This window comes from Balaenoptera physalus (genome assembly GCF_965194825.1).
Source record: "Balaenoptera physalus genome assembly, chromosome: 19".
NCBI lineage: Eukaryota > Metazoa > Chordata > Mammalia > Artiodactyla > Balaenopteridae > Balaenoptera > Balaenoptera physalus.
This window is the reverse complement of record NC_138900.1, coordinates 15,253,810-15,269,391: the sequence shown is the minus strand read 5'-3', so window position 1 is coordinate 15,269,391 and position 15,582 is coordinate 15,253,810. Positions and strand designations below refer to the sequence as shown.

The 15,582-nt window shown below is 34.7% G+C and overlaps 1 protein-coding gene across 6 annotated transcripts in view; it reads right to left on the bottom strand.

Annotated features, from left to right (window-relative positions):
- The window catches only part of ZNF569 (zinc finger protein 569), a 69,598-nt gene that overhangs the window by 23,360 nt on the left and 30,656 nt on the right, over window positions 1–15,582 (bottom strand). For 5 of the 6 annotated variants that reach the window (XM_082439304.1, XM_082439307.1, XM_082439309.1 and 2 more), the window contains exon 3: window positions 8,085–8,142. The exons of the other annotated variant lie outside the window; for it this stretch is intronic. In XM_082439304.1, the coding sequence (XP_082295430.1) occupies window positions 8,085–8,142 (58 nt within the window). The remainder of the gene's footprint in view (window positions 1–8,084; window positions 8,143–15,582) is intronic. 6 annotated transcript variants of the gene reach the window in all.

Genomic DNA, 15,582 nt, shown 5'->3' with positions numbered 1-15,582 from the left:
GAATTCAGCAATACTAAACCTACCCTAAAAGAAATATTGAAGGCTCTTCTCTAAATAAACAAGAAACAAGAATCTATAGGAAAGGGAAAATCACAATAAGAAAGGTAAATATATAATAAGATTGAAGACCACTTAAGCCAGTACATAGATTAAAAACAATCAAAAAAATTTTTTAAAGCAACATAACTACAATTAATAGCAAAAGGGTAAAACATAAATATGTAAAATAGGACATCAAAATCACAAAATGTGGGGGAGGTGTAAACTTGTATGACTATCACTTTAACACAAGTAGAGATAGTTATGGGCCAACAAACTTGAACTCCACAGTCACCACAAATCAAAAACATATAACAGATTCACAAAAAACAAAGATAGGAACTCAAGCATAAAACAAAAGAAAACCATGAAACCACAAAGGAAAAAAAACAAAAAGAAGAAATGAACAAAGAACTGGAAAAACAACTGGAAAACAAGGTTTAAAATGGCAATAAGTATATACCTATAAGTAATTACTTTTAATGTCAATAGACTAAATGCTCCAGTCAAAAGACACAGGGTGGCAGACTGGATAAAAAAGAAAGAGCTACCATATGATCCAGCAATCCCACTCTTGGTTATATATCCAGGAAAAATGAAAACTCTAATTTGAAAAGATACATGCACCCCAATGTTCATGGCAGCACTATTTACAATAGCCAAGATATGGAAATAACCCAAGTGCCCATCAAGAGACGAGTGGCTTAAGAAGATGTGGTATATATACACAATGGAATGTTAGTAGCCATAAAATGAATGAAATATTGCCATTTGCAGCAACATGGATGGACCTAGAGAATATTATACTTAGTGAAGTAAGTCAAAGACAAATATTATGATATCACTTATATATGGACTCTAAAAAATAATATAAATGAATCTATATACAAAATAGAAACAGACTTACAGACATAGAAAACAAACTTATGGTTACCAAAGAGGAGGGGGAGGGACAAATTAGGAGTATGAGATTAACTGATACAAAGTACTATACAAAAAACAGACAGGCAATGAAGACTTACTCTATGGCACAGGATATTATATTCAATATCTTGTATTTATATTTCAACACCTATAATTGAAAATAATCTGAATATATATATTTATAACTGAATCTCTTTGGCTGTACACCTGAAACTAACACAATACTGTAAATCAACTATACTTCGATTTTAAAAATTGATCACTTTAATTGACCAAATTAACAGAAAAAAAGGAGAAACATTATTTGATCAAGATCACATATATGGGCTTCCCTGGTGGTGCAGTGGTTAGGAATCTGCCTGCCAATGCAGGGGACACGGGTTCGAGCCCTGGTCCAGGAAGATCCCACATGCCACGGGGCAACCAACCCCATGGGCCACAGCTGCTGTGCCTGCGCTCTAGAGCTCGCGAGCCACAACTACTGAAGCCCGCGCGCCTACAGCCCGTGCTCCGTAACGAGAAGCCACTGCAATGAGAAGCCAGTGCACCACAACAAAGAGCAAAAGCAGCCAAAATAAATAGATATAATAAATTTACTTTTTTTAAAAATCACATATACAAGAAAATTGTATGACAAAGGTCAATACCGATTCATGATAGAACCCCTTAGCAGGCTAGGAATAAAAGGAAATTTCCTTCATCTGTAAGAGTATTTACAAAAAAACTTTCATGGAATATCATACTTACTGGTGAATCATTGAAAGTATACCCTTAAGACTGAGAAGGAAACAAAGATGACTGCCACCACATCTATTCAGCATTATACGGAACATTTAGCAATTGAAATAAGGCAAGAAAAAAGGGAGGGCATGAGAATTCAAAATGATGAAAAGTGTCTATTTGCAGATGATATATTTGTAAACATAATTCAGTTCAATTTGAAATAAAAACCTAAGCAGCTTTAATTGTGGAAATGGACTAATTCTAAAATTTCTAAGGAAATATAAATCACTACAAATAGCTACAGCAATGTTAAAGAAAAACAAAGATGGAGGATTTGTTTTCATTATCAGATACCAAGATTTATAATAAAAAAGACATGGTAATTAAGATAGAATGCTATTGACATAAGGAAAAATAAAACAATGGAAGAGGATGTAAAGTCAGAAATACATATATTAACATGAATATGTCTTGAAAACAATATGGGGTGAAAAAAGTGAGTTGAAGAACTGTCAGTCCATTATGTTCCTTATTATTTAAAAATCTAAAACAGAGAGCAACATTATATAATATTCATATATACAAATCAGTGTGGTAAAAACATAAAACCATGGACTCTTGATATACATAAAATTCATGAAAGTGACTGACTCTGGGGACAGAGTATCTGTAATATTCTAATTATTTTACTGAAAAAAATCTCAAAGCAAAAATGACAAAATATTCAATGTGCTAATTCCAGGTATTGGGTATATGGCTGTTTATTCTATTTCTCCCTCTCGCTTCCTAGATTTTTAAATAATAATTTTTTAAAAAGATGAGAGAAGACAGAGAGAGATGGAAGCAAAAGCAGCTCTGTATTAGTTCAATTTTCTGTGTTCTCACTGACTTCAAGTTTATTCTCATCAATTCCTTCTTCTATTTTCTCACATTGTTTCTAATTTCTAGAACTATATTTTGTTCATTTTGTTTATATTTATTAACATATCATTATTATTCAGCCTGCAGGTTTTCTTCTGTACATTATTTTCTAGATGTTCTGTAACATAAATTTTTATGTCTTTCTTGATCTAAGTTGCTTATGCTAGTTTTAAAATTTCCATGTGGAAATGTTTTCTTTTTGAATTTTTATTATTAACTTCCTATGTAACTGCATTCTGGAACATGCACAGTTTGTACTTTTGAAATTTATTGAGTTTTATTTAGGCCTAATATACGGTCAGTTTTTAGTTTTTCCATATCTAAAAAAAGGATATTAATTGATTCCAGGCTATAAGCTATGATAATCAATTAGCTCTATCAAATTATTATTGGTAGTTATGTTCATTTTGTTGTCTGCTTTATGTGTCTATCATGAGCTAAGACAGATCAATAAAAGTTTCCTATTGATATGTTTCTTCTTATTTTCACAGTATTCCTTATAGTAAATTGTCTGCAGTTTATTTGGTACAGAAGTAGTCCTAACCATTTATCTTTATTACCTAACACACTTATCAGCATTTTAAAGCACCGTTCTTTTTGTTTTTTTAAAGCTTATAGTCTTGGATGAATGGATAAAGAAGATGTGGTACATATATACAATGGAATACTACTCAGCCATAAAAAAGAATGAAATAATGCCATTTGCAGCAACATGGATGCAACTAGAGATTATCATACTAAGTGAAGTCAGAAAGAGAAAGACAAATACCATATGATTTCACTTATATGTGGAATCTAAAATATGGCACAAATGAACTTATCTACAAAACAGAAACAGACTCACAGACACAGAGAACAGACTTGTGGTTGCCAAGGGGGAGGAGGGGAGGGAGAGGGATGGGCTGGGAGTTTGGGGTTAGTAGATGCAAACTATTACGCTTAGAATGGATAAACAACAAGGTCTACTATATAGCACAGGGAACTATATCCAATCTCCTGGGATAAACCATAATGAAAAAGAATATTAAAAAAAGAATGTATATATGTGTATAACTGAATCACTTTGCTATACAGCAGAGATCAGCACAACATTGTAAATCAACTAAACTTCGATAAAAAAATAAAGCTTACTGTCTTGAATTTTATAGTACCTAATATTAACAAATAGCCGTTTTTCTTTCTTTTAAACTGCATTGATATGGCTTTACTTAAACAATGTTTAAATTTTCTCTGGGTCAAAAGCTTCCCATCTATAAAATGAAAATGTTGGAATAAATATTCTCTTAAATTCTCTTTGAAGAGTTAATCATTCTCAATAGAAAAGGGGACAGCTAGGAAAATGATGAGATTCTTTCATGAATCCTGGATTTTTTGACAGAGTGTAAAAATATAGTCTTTTCTAACAGGAAATTTTGCTTTTCTAATTATCATATGTTTATTTACTACCTAGAATCCAGTTAGTAGTTTGCCATTGGTAGTTCACTATTTCAGGTAACATTACCTATTCCATATTAGGTTTGTGAGGAGATATAATATTCAGCAATTTTTGCTATTAACTTTCTTATCTTGATTAATGGCAACACTAACACCTTTTTTGAAAAATGGAACTGTAGCATAAGTTTTGATTCCTACCTCTTCTTCAACACCTAGGTACAATGTGTCAACAAGTTCATTTGACTCAGTCTCACCAATACCTCCTAAATCTCAACTCTTCTATTTCCCCTATATGTTAAAGTAGTGGAACAGGAGAATTAAACAATTGAATCTTTTTTTTCTGATAGCTCAGAGACTATTTGAGGGTCTCATAGTAGTTGAGGTTTTCATTATGAATACTAACTGCCACTGAAGAGAATGAGAAAATAATTCTTATTTGAGCCCTGGAGTTATGGTTTTTTATTCAATAAGTTACCGACTTACTAGATGTGCCTAGCACTGGTTTAGAGCCTAAGGATATAGCTGTAAGACAGACATAAATTCTGGTCCTCCTGGAATGTGCATACTAGTTGAGGGAAACAAATTAAAACATAAACATGTAAATAGGTAAGATAGAATAAGATAGTATAATGGTTGATCTTATGTGTCAACCTGACTGGGTTGCAGGTTGCCCAGACATTTGGCTGAACATTACTCTGGGTGTGTCTGTGAGGGTATTTCTACATGAGATTAACATTTGAGTCAGTAAAGTGAGTAAAGCAAATCGTCCTCCCTAATATGGGTAGGCCTCAGCCAATCAATCAAAGACCTGAATAGAACTGAGTAAGAGGGAGCTGTTTGAGTTGGGACTTTAGTCTTTTCTGGTAGCTTTACTAGCATGTTCAAAGTTCCCCAGGGATAAAGTTTGTCTGTTCCAAGTGTGGAAAAAGCTAGTATCACTGAAAGACAGTGAATGAGGGAGGGTATAGCAAAAGATAATGGTAAAGAAATAGGAAGAAGGCATATCATGAAGGGTTTTGTAAAGGACAATAAGAAATCTGGATTTTATTCCAAGTGTAAAGGGAAGCCATTAGTTGATTTTAATCAGAGAAGTTAACACCTCAGGTTTTTAAATTATCACTTCGGTTGTTCTCTGGAGAATGGACTACAGATGGTTAAGAACGTATGCAGGGAGATTAACAGGCAGTTACTAAAGTACTTCCAGGTAAGAGATGATACGGCCTGGGTTACAAGAGCCATGGAAATGTTGACAAGTGATCAGATTTGAGATATGATGAAAAACTGGACTAATCTGATGATTATTTTAGAAAATCATTTTATTTGCATTTCATTAATCATGAGTGAGGCTGAGGTCATACAGGACTGTGGTTAAGTTTACAGGCTTCACAGTTACACCACCTGGGACTAAATCCTGATTCTACTACATCCTTTACCTATGACCTTGAGCAAATTTCTTAATCTTTCTATGCTTGTTTCTTAACTCCTGAAAAAAAAATGAAGATTCTTTATGAAGTCTATGTGAGGTAATTGATGTAAAACTTTAATTAACAATAGAGATTAGTTTTTATTATTATTTACAATTTTTATCGGGCATTTGTTCTTACTTTTTCAATTTTGGATTTCTTTTTCATGTCCTATATGCAGTTTTCTATTGGATTTTAATTTGGTTTGTAAATAGTATTTAAATACCAGATTGGGTCTGCCATATGTATTATTAAGATTGTTGTCAAGTTTTGTCAATTTACTTTATGGTGATTCTATCAATAGGAGAATATAATTTTTACGTACTCAAATTTAGTTGACCTTCTTTTTTACTGCCTATGAGTTTGATATTATGCCAAAAAACCAGCTAGTGACTGTAGAAAATATACTCAAGATGGTTGTCTTGCAGTAGTCAGAACTCTCATACACTGTTAAGAGTACAATTTTGGACAATCACTTTGGAAAACTGTTTGGCAGTATCAATTAAAGGTAATCTTAAACATAACTTATGACTCAGAAATTCTACTTTGGTAGAAAGAAATATGTACATATGTGCAACAAAAACCTACAAGAAAATTCATAGGAACAATATTTTAATTGTTCCCAAATAAAAACTACCTAAATGCCTATCAGTAATCGAATGGATACATAAAATTATGGTTTATTCACATTAATTAAATAATATACAGTAGTAAGGTTAAGTAAACTACTTACATGCAATGATTCAACATGAATCTGGCAAACAAAATATTAAGCAAAAGAAGTCAGACACAAAGTATATAGGTTACATAAAGTTTAAAAATAGGCATAAATAATCTATAGTGATATAATCTGAACAGTGGTTACCCCTGGGGTGAGGGTAATAACTGGGAAAGGTGCAGGAGTCTAATGGGTGTTAGTGTAATATTCCATTTCTTGATCCAGGCTTATGCTGGTTAAACACATGTATTCACTTTGAAAATTAACTGAGGAAAAAAACTAGAGATACAGAGAAGCTGCTAGATAGGGGCACCTGGTCAAAGAAAGGTATATCTCAGTATGGCAAAGCTCTGCGCTAAGGGTGAAAAGGCAGTAAAGTGAGATTTGTTCAATAGCTAAGAGTGCAGGATAAATCTGAAAGAGAAAGATTCCAAAGGAAGTCTGAAGAAAAAGGATGAAGTTCTGAGGAAAAGGAAATGTCCTTGAAGAGGAGACAGACATTACTTATTCTAAGAGTAAAATGAAGAAGAAATAAGGAACCACGGATTCAATTCATTAAACCCACAAACATTCACAAAAACCACATATACCAGGCATTGTTCTAGGGGCTGGAGATACAGCAGTAAACCAAATAAAGCATACTCTTTGTTCACATTCTAGTGGACTAAAATTATAAGAATTTACCATAAATGATTACTTCAGACTGTGGCTGAATCTCTGCAAACACACATGGAAAAAGATAATTATACAGGGTCATTTGAAAGACACATCCCATCTATTTCTTCAGATAGTCTAGCTTTTTTTATAAATAAGGTATGAAAGCACAGAATAATGTGGTAAAATGCATTAATCTTAAGTGTACAAACTGAGACATTTTTATACATTTATGTATTTGTGTACCTACCACTCAGGTCAAAATACAGAGCATTTTCAGCATACTAGAAGATTCTCTCATGTCCCTTCCCAGTAAATACCCCTTCAGGGGTAACCACTATTTTCTATCACTGAGATTAGTTTTCTAACTTCATATATATGCAATCACATAGAATGTACTCTTATTTCTGACTTCTCTTATGACACATGTTTGTGAGATTATCTATGTTGTTATAAGTAGCAGCAATCTGCTTTGGGGAGTGTGTGTGTGTGTGTGTGTGTGTGTGTGTGTGTGTGTGTGTGTGTGTGTGTGTGTGTGTGTGATGTGTATAGTGTCCAACTGCATGAAATACTATAATTTATTCCATTTTCTGTTGATGTTGATTTGCGTTCTTTCCAATGCTGGGCTATTTTGACATATATTCTTTGCCTTATCCTCGATCAAAACAGACCATCAGTGGGGAGTTCCCTGGTAGTCTAGTGGTTAGGATTCGGCACTTTCACTGCCGTGGCGTGGATTTAACCCCTGGTTGGGGAACTGAGATTCTGCAAGCCGTGTGGCATGGCCAAGACTTTAAAAATTATTAAAAAAAAAAAAAAAAAGACCACTAGAAAACCTGGGTTTACCAACTACGGGAAGTCTCACTACAATGTATTCATTGACCTAGGTGCCAATGAAAAACTTACTTCTGCTAATAAATGTTCACTTTTATCCTTATGGACAATGCAAATTATGTAATGAATTTCTGCCCTTGTTTACCTATTATAATGAAATTCAAAATTGAAGCCCAAGTTTAATCTCTCTGAATGAAAGCATTTCTGCATAATCATATTTTAACTCTTTCCTGGTCTTAACCTTCCAACTCTGTTTCCTCTGAAAATATGTTTTATCTCTACAGGATTTTCCAATTTAGTGTATGGATTACTGCAATTCCCTTAAACTGCACTGTAAAATAAGGCAGGGAACAAATATACTACTTAAAATTTACCTGCAACTCAGTCATTTCCTTTTCTTTCTGGGAGTGGACTGGGCCTGAGAAGGCAGAGCTGGAGAAGAGAATAAAAGCCATTAAACAAGGTTTGTTTTGCAGTTTAAGAAATCTGCACCCACAAGGTAGATTAAAGGTCACTCTATAGCAAAATGATACTTGGAGCCATCAGAAAGGCCAAGAATATACATTCCCCAGGTATAAAGATGACTACTACATCATGTGGAGCTTATGCATATGGTGAACAGGAATAGGAGTACATATGTAGGAGATGCCCCATGAATTTATCAATAGCTCTGTATCAGAGAATAAACAGTTCACGTGGAGCAAAAAGATATATAGCTTCATGAAAGCACATCACCAAGAAAATTATGAAACTGACAACATACCTAAGGTATTTTAATGTACTGAGACTTTTAAAAAGAAATATTTTAAGTATAAACTAAATGGGAATTTAACTAAAATGGTGATGATTTTATATTTTGAGAAAAGAGTCAGGAGAAGTTTATGTGTGTGAGTGATGTGTATCAGAGGTACTGGTGGTGGTAAGAACGTTTAATTCTTATTTTCCATAGTATAAAAAATCTAAATCTGAAAAGTGTCAAATAATAGCAGGATAAACATATGATTTGGAAAAACGGAGTAAACAAAAGAAGGCACAGTTAAGAGTTCAAAGTGATTCTTTCTGGGGACAGGAATTAGAGATGGGGAGAAAAAAGGAACAGGGTATAGTTTTTCTTATTCTTATTACAAGTCTAGTAGCACTATTTGATTTTTTTAAAAAACAATTAACATATTATTTCGCCCAAATACAAACTGAATCATAAAACAATGTACTATGTACAATTAATAATATTATGTGTTATGTAATATTCATAATATAATGTACATGCTTATACGCATGGGGTAAATAATGCATGATTATACGTATAATGTAGTATGTACTATCAACAGGTTAATGCAGGGGTCCCCAATCCCCCGGCGGTCCGCGGCCTGTCAGGAACCGGGCCGCACAGCAGGAGGTGAGTAGCGCGAGAGCATGGCACTCCCCATCGCTGGCATTACCACCTGAACCATCGCTCGTTGGCATTACGGCCTGAATCATGCCCCCCGCCCCAGTGGAAAACCTGTCTTCCAGGAAACTGGTCCCTGGTGCCAAAAAGGTTGGGGACCTCTGGGTTAACATACACGCTTATAAGCATGGGGTAATTAATTAATGCACGGTTATACATATAATGTATTATGTGTGGCAGCAGTCCCCAACCTTTCTGGCACCAGGGACCGGTTCTGTGGAAGAAAATTTTTCCACGGATGGTGGCGGGGGGGATGGTTCAGGCGGTAATGCGAGCAATGGGGAGTGGCAGATGAAGCTTTGCTTGCTTGCCCGCCGCTCACCTCCTGCTGTGTGGCCCGGTTCCTAACAGGCCACAGACCAGTACCGGTCCGCAGCCCGGAGGTTGGGGACCCCTGATGTATGATATAATATATATGCAATTCCAGGACACCTAAATCAATCAACTCTCATATCAACACAACGAGGCCTATATTATGGACAATGCTCAGAAATTTGTGGATCAAATCATAGTTTTATACCCATTTTAGTACCACTAAAATACTTTGAAAAATGATCCGCATCAATATTATAAATTCATTAAGAAGCTAAACAGCATTAACCTGTTAAGTTAAAGACTGGGAGTTAGGGGGACTTCCCTGTTGTCACAGTGGTTAAGAATCCGCCTGCCAATGAAGGGGACATGGGTTCGATCCCTGGTCCGGGAAGATCCCACATGCTGCGGAGCAACTAAGCCCCTGCGCCACAACTACGGAAGCCTGCGCACCTAGAGCCCGTGCTCCTCAACAAGAGAAGCCACCGCAATGAGAAGCCCGTGCACCACAACAAAAAGTAGCCCCCGCTTGCCTCAACTAGAGAAAGCCTCGAGCAACAACAAAGACCCAATGCAGACAATAAATAAATAAATAAATAAATAAAAATACCTTAAGAAAAAAAAAAAGACTGGGAGTTAAAACTCCCCTTAATGATATGCTACAACTGGATATATCAACATGATTTATTACTAGTCTATCAATAATTCTACTCCTATTTATTATATTCCAACTAAAAATTTCAAAATATATTATTCAAACCCAGAGTTGATGTCTACCAAAATACAAAAACAACCTACCCCTTGAGAAACAAAATGAACGAAAATCTATTTGCCTCTTTCATTATCCCAACAATAATAGGACTTCCTATCATTATCTTAATTATCATATTCCCAAGCATTTTACTCCCAACACCTAATCAACTAATCAATAACCATATAATTTCTATTCAACAATGACTAGTTCAGCTAACACTGAAACAAATAATAGTTATTCACAATCACAAAGGACAAACCTGAGCACTAATACTAATATCACTCATCTTATTTATTGGATCAACAAATCTATTAGGACTATTACCACATTCATTTACACCTACTACACAACTCAATAAATCTAGGAATAGCAATTCCCCTACGGGCAGGAACTGTAATTACAGGCTTTTGCCATAAAACAAAAGCATCCTTAGCTCATTTTCTACCACAAGGAGCACCGGTTCCTCTTATTCCTATACTAGTAATCATCGAAACTATTAGCTTATTCATTCTCAACCAATAGCTTTAGCCGTACAATTAACAGTTAACATCACAGCAGCACATCTATTATTCCTTTAATTGGAGGAGTGACTCTAGCATTGCTGAATATTAGCACCACCACAGCCCTCATTACATTTATTATCCTTGTATTACTTACTACCCTCGAAATCGCCATTGCCATAATTCAAGCTTATGCATTTACCTTAAGAGTAAGTCTTTATCTACATGACAATACACAATGACCCACCAAACCTATGCATATCACATAGTAAATCCCAGTCCCTGACCCCTTATAGGAGCTCTCTCAGCCCTTCTAATAATAACATCAGGCCTAATTACATGATTTCACTTCACTTCAACATTATTATCACTAGGCCTTAACAACGTATTAATGATGATGAGGCATCATCCGAGAAAGCATTTCCCAAGGCCATTATACATCAGTTGTTCAAAAAGGACTTCGATATGGAATAATCTTATTATTTCAGAAGTCCTCTTTTTTACTGGCTTTTTTTGAGCCTTCTATCACTCAAGCCTTACCCCTACACCTGAACTAGGTGGATGCTGACCACCAACAGGCAGCCGTCCCCTAAATCCATTAGAAGTAACACTTCTTAATACCTCTGTGTTAAGGGTATCCATTACCTCAGCCCACCACAGCCTCATAGAAGGAAACTGCAAACACATACTCTAAGCTCTTATTACAATTGCCCTAGGCTTTCATTTTACAAGTCTACAGGCCTTAGAATACTACAAAACATCCTTTACAATTTCAGATGGGTCAACTTTCTTCATAGCTACAGGATTCCACAGACTACATGTAATTATGGCTCTACTTTCCTTATCATTTGCTTCTTACGTCAATTAAAATATCACTTCTCATCTAACCATCATTTTGGCTTCGAAGCTGCTGCCTGATATTGACATTTTGTAGATGTAGTATGACTATTCCTTTACATATCCATTTATTGATGAGGATCTTATTCTTTCAGTATTAAACAGTACAGTTGACTTCCAATCAATTAGTTTCAGTATAATCCAAAAAAGAATAATAAATCTAATACTGACATTAATTACAAACATAGCACTAGCCTCACTAATTGTATTAATTGCATTCTGACTTCCCCAATTAAATATTTACACAGAAAAAAATAAGTTCTTATGAATGTGGGTTTGACCCCATAGGATCAACACATGTACCATTTTCCATAAAATTTTTCCTAGTAGCCATTACATTCCTCCTTTTCAACTTAGAAATTGCTCTCCTTTTACCCTTACCCTGAGCATCTCAGACAAATAATCTAAAAACAACATTCATTATAGTTTTATTCCTAATTTTATTACAAGCAACAGCCTAGCCTAACCAAAAAGGACTAGAATGAACTGAATATGGTAGTTAGTTTAAACTAAAATAAATTATTTTGACTTGTTAGATTATGATTAAGTTCATTACCAAGTGTCTTTAGTATATATAAATATTATTATAACATTCACAGTATCTCTTATAGGATTATTAATATATCGATCTCACCTAATATCTTCACTATTATGCCTAGAAGGCATAATACTATCACTATTCATTATAGCAACCCTGATCATTCTAAATACACATTCTACCCTAGCCAGCATAATGCCAATTGTTCTGCTAGTATTCACAGCTTTCAAAGCCGCACTCGGACTGTCCTTACTAGTAATAGTATCAAACATATACAGCACTGATTATGTACAAAATCTTAATCTCCTCCAATGTTAAAAATTATTATTCCTACAATTATACTAACACCACTAACATGACTATCAAAGAACAGCATAATCTGAATTAATACCACAGTCCACAGCTTATTAATCAGTCTTATGAGCCTTTTCTTCTTAATCAATTTAATGACAATAGCCTCAACTTTTCGCTAATTTTTTTTCCGACTCCTTATCAACACCATTATTAATTTTAACATGATTCTTCCCATTAATACTAATAGCCAGCCAAGTTCACCTATTCAAACAATCATTAACTCAAAAAATTATACATTACCATGCTAATTATATTACAAATATTCCTAATTATAACACTCACTGCCATAGAATTAATCTTATTTTATATTTTATTTGAAGCAACACTAGTCCCGACACTTATTATCATTACCCAATGGGGTAATCAAACTGAACGACTTAATGCAGGAGTTTATTTCTTATTTTATACACTAGTAGGATCGCTTCCACTCTTAGTAGCACTAGTACATATTCAAAATATCACAGGCTCACTAAATTTTCTAATACTTCAATATTGAACACAAGCAATATCCATCTCCTTATCCAACATTTTCATATGACTAGCCTGTATAATAGGCTTTATAGTAAAATACCCCTTATAGCCTTCACCTTTGATTACCTAAAGCATATGTAGAAGCCCCCATTGCAGGATCCATAGTCCTTGCAGCCATACTACTAAAACTCGGAGGCTATGGTATATTATGAATTACAACAATACTAAACCCATTAACAGATTTCATAGCATACCCTTTTCTCATACTCTCCTTATGAGGAATAATCATAACGAGTTCAATTTGTTTACGCCAAACAGACTTAAAGTCACTTATCACATATTATTCTGTCGGTCACATAGCACTTGTTTTCGTAGCCATTCTTATCCAAACACCTTGAAGTTATATAGGAGCCACCGCTCTAATAATTGCCCACGGCCTCACATCATTCATATCATTCTGCCTCACAAATTCAAATTACTAACAAATTCACAGCCGAATGATAATTTTAGCCAGAGGTCTACAAATATTCCTCCCATTAATAGCAACATGATGACTACTATCAAGCCTAACAAACCTAGCTCTACCCCCAACTATTAAGCTAACTGGAGAACTATTTGTAGTAGTATCATCCTTCTCATGATCAAACGTCACCATTATCCTAACAGGAATTACTATAGTAATTACTGCCTTATACTCTCTATATAAGTTAATCATAGCACAACAAGGCAAATATACAAACCCTATCAATAATATTAAGCCATCATCCATACGAGAAAATGCTCTCATAACTCTTCACATTTTACCTCTCTTATTCCTATCGTTAAGTCCCAAAATCATTTTATGGCCCTTGTACTGTAAATATAGTTTTAAAAAACACTAGACTGTGAATCTAGTAACGGAAGACTAAACCTTCTTGTTTACCAAAAAAGTATGCAAGAACTGTTAATTCATGCCTCCATATCTAACAGTATGACTTTTTCAAGCTTTTAAAGTATAGTATTGATCCATTGGTCTTAGGAACCAAAAAATTGGTGCAACTCAAAACAGAAGTAATAAACTTATTTACCTCTTTCACACCAGTTACACTATTTATACTAACAATACCAATCATAATAACAAACACCAACATCTACAAAAGTAACATATATCGATCCTATGTAAAAACCACTATCTCATATGCTTTTATCACCAGCTTAATTCCAACAATAATATTCATTCACACAGGACAAGAAAGAATTATCTCAAGCTGACACTGAATTACTATCCAAACCCTTATATTATCACTTAGCTTCAAACAGATTCTTTCTCAATAATATCTGTGCCAGTGGCATTATCTGTCACATGATCTATTATAGAATTTTCAATCTGATATATGCACTCAGATCCTAACATCAATCGATTGTTTAAAAACTCCTTTTTCTTATCACAATACTAATTCTTGTCACTGCTAACAATCTCTTCCAGCTTTTCATTGGATCAGAAGTAGTTGGAATTATATCTTTTCTACTTATCGGGTGACAACATGGATGAGCAGATGCAAATACAGCTGCTCTCCAACCAGTTTTATATAATCACATTGGAGATATTGGATTTATTATTATCAGTAGCATGATTCCTATTTAAACGCATGAGACCTACAATAAATATTTATACTTAACCTAAATCACCCAAACCTGCCTCTAACAGGACTTGTATTGGCCACAACTGAAAAATCCGCCCAATTTGGCATCACAAATGACTTCCCCCAGCAATAGAAGGCCCTACCTCCATCTCAGCCCTACTCCACTCAAGAATAGTTGTAGCAGGTACTTTTCTACTTATCCGCTTTTACCCTTTAACAGAGAATAATAAATTTATCCAAACAACAATATTATGTATCGGAGCAATTACCACATTATTTACAGCAGTATGCGCTCTTACCCAAAATGACATTTAAAAATTCTTGCCATCTCTACTTCAAGCCAATTAGGCCTTATAATAGTAACAATCGGTATTAACCAGCCTTACCTAGCATTTCTCCATATTTGCACACATGCCTTGTTCAAGGCCATACTATTTACATGCGCTAGATCCATTATTCATAGCCTAAATGATGAGCAAGACATTCAGAAGACAGGTTTATTTAAAGCAGTACCTTTTACCACAACAGCCCTCATTATCGAAGTCTCACACTGACAGGAATACACTTCCTCACAGGATTCTACTCTAAAGACCTAATCATCAAAATCGCTAACATGTCATATACCAACACCTGAGCCCTACTAATAACTCTCGTCGCCACATCCCTTACAATTGTCTATATCACTCACATTATTTTCTTTGCACTATTAGGACAAACTTTTCCACTTTAATTCTAATTAATGAAAACAACCCACTCCTAATCAATTCTATTAAATGTTTACTAACTGGAAGTATTTTCTCTGGATTTCTTATCTCCAGCAATACTCCCCCAACAACAATTCCACAAATAACTATACCTTATTATTTGAAACTAACTGCCCTTGCTGTAACCATCTGGCACTGAAATCAACCTCACCACACAAAACTTAAAATTTAAGTACCCTTCAAATTTCTTCAAATTTTCCAACCTCCTAGGGT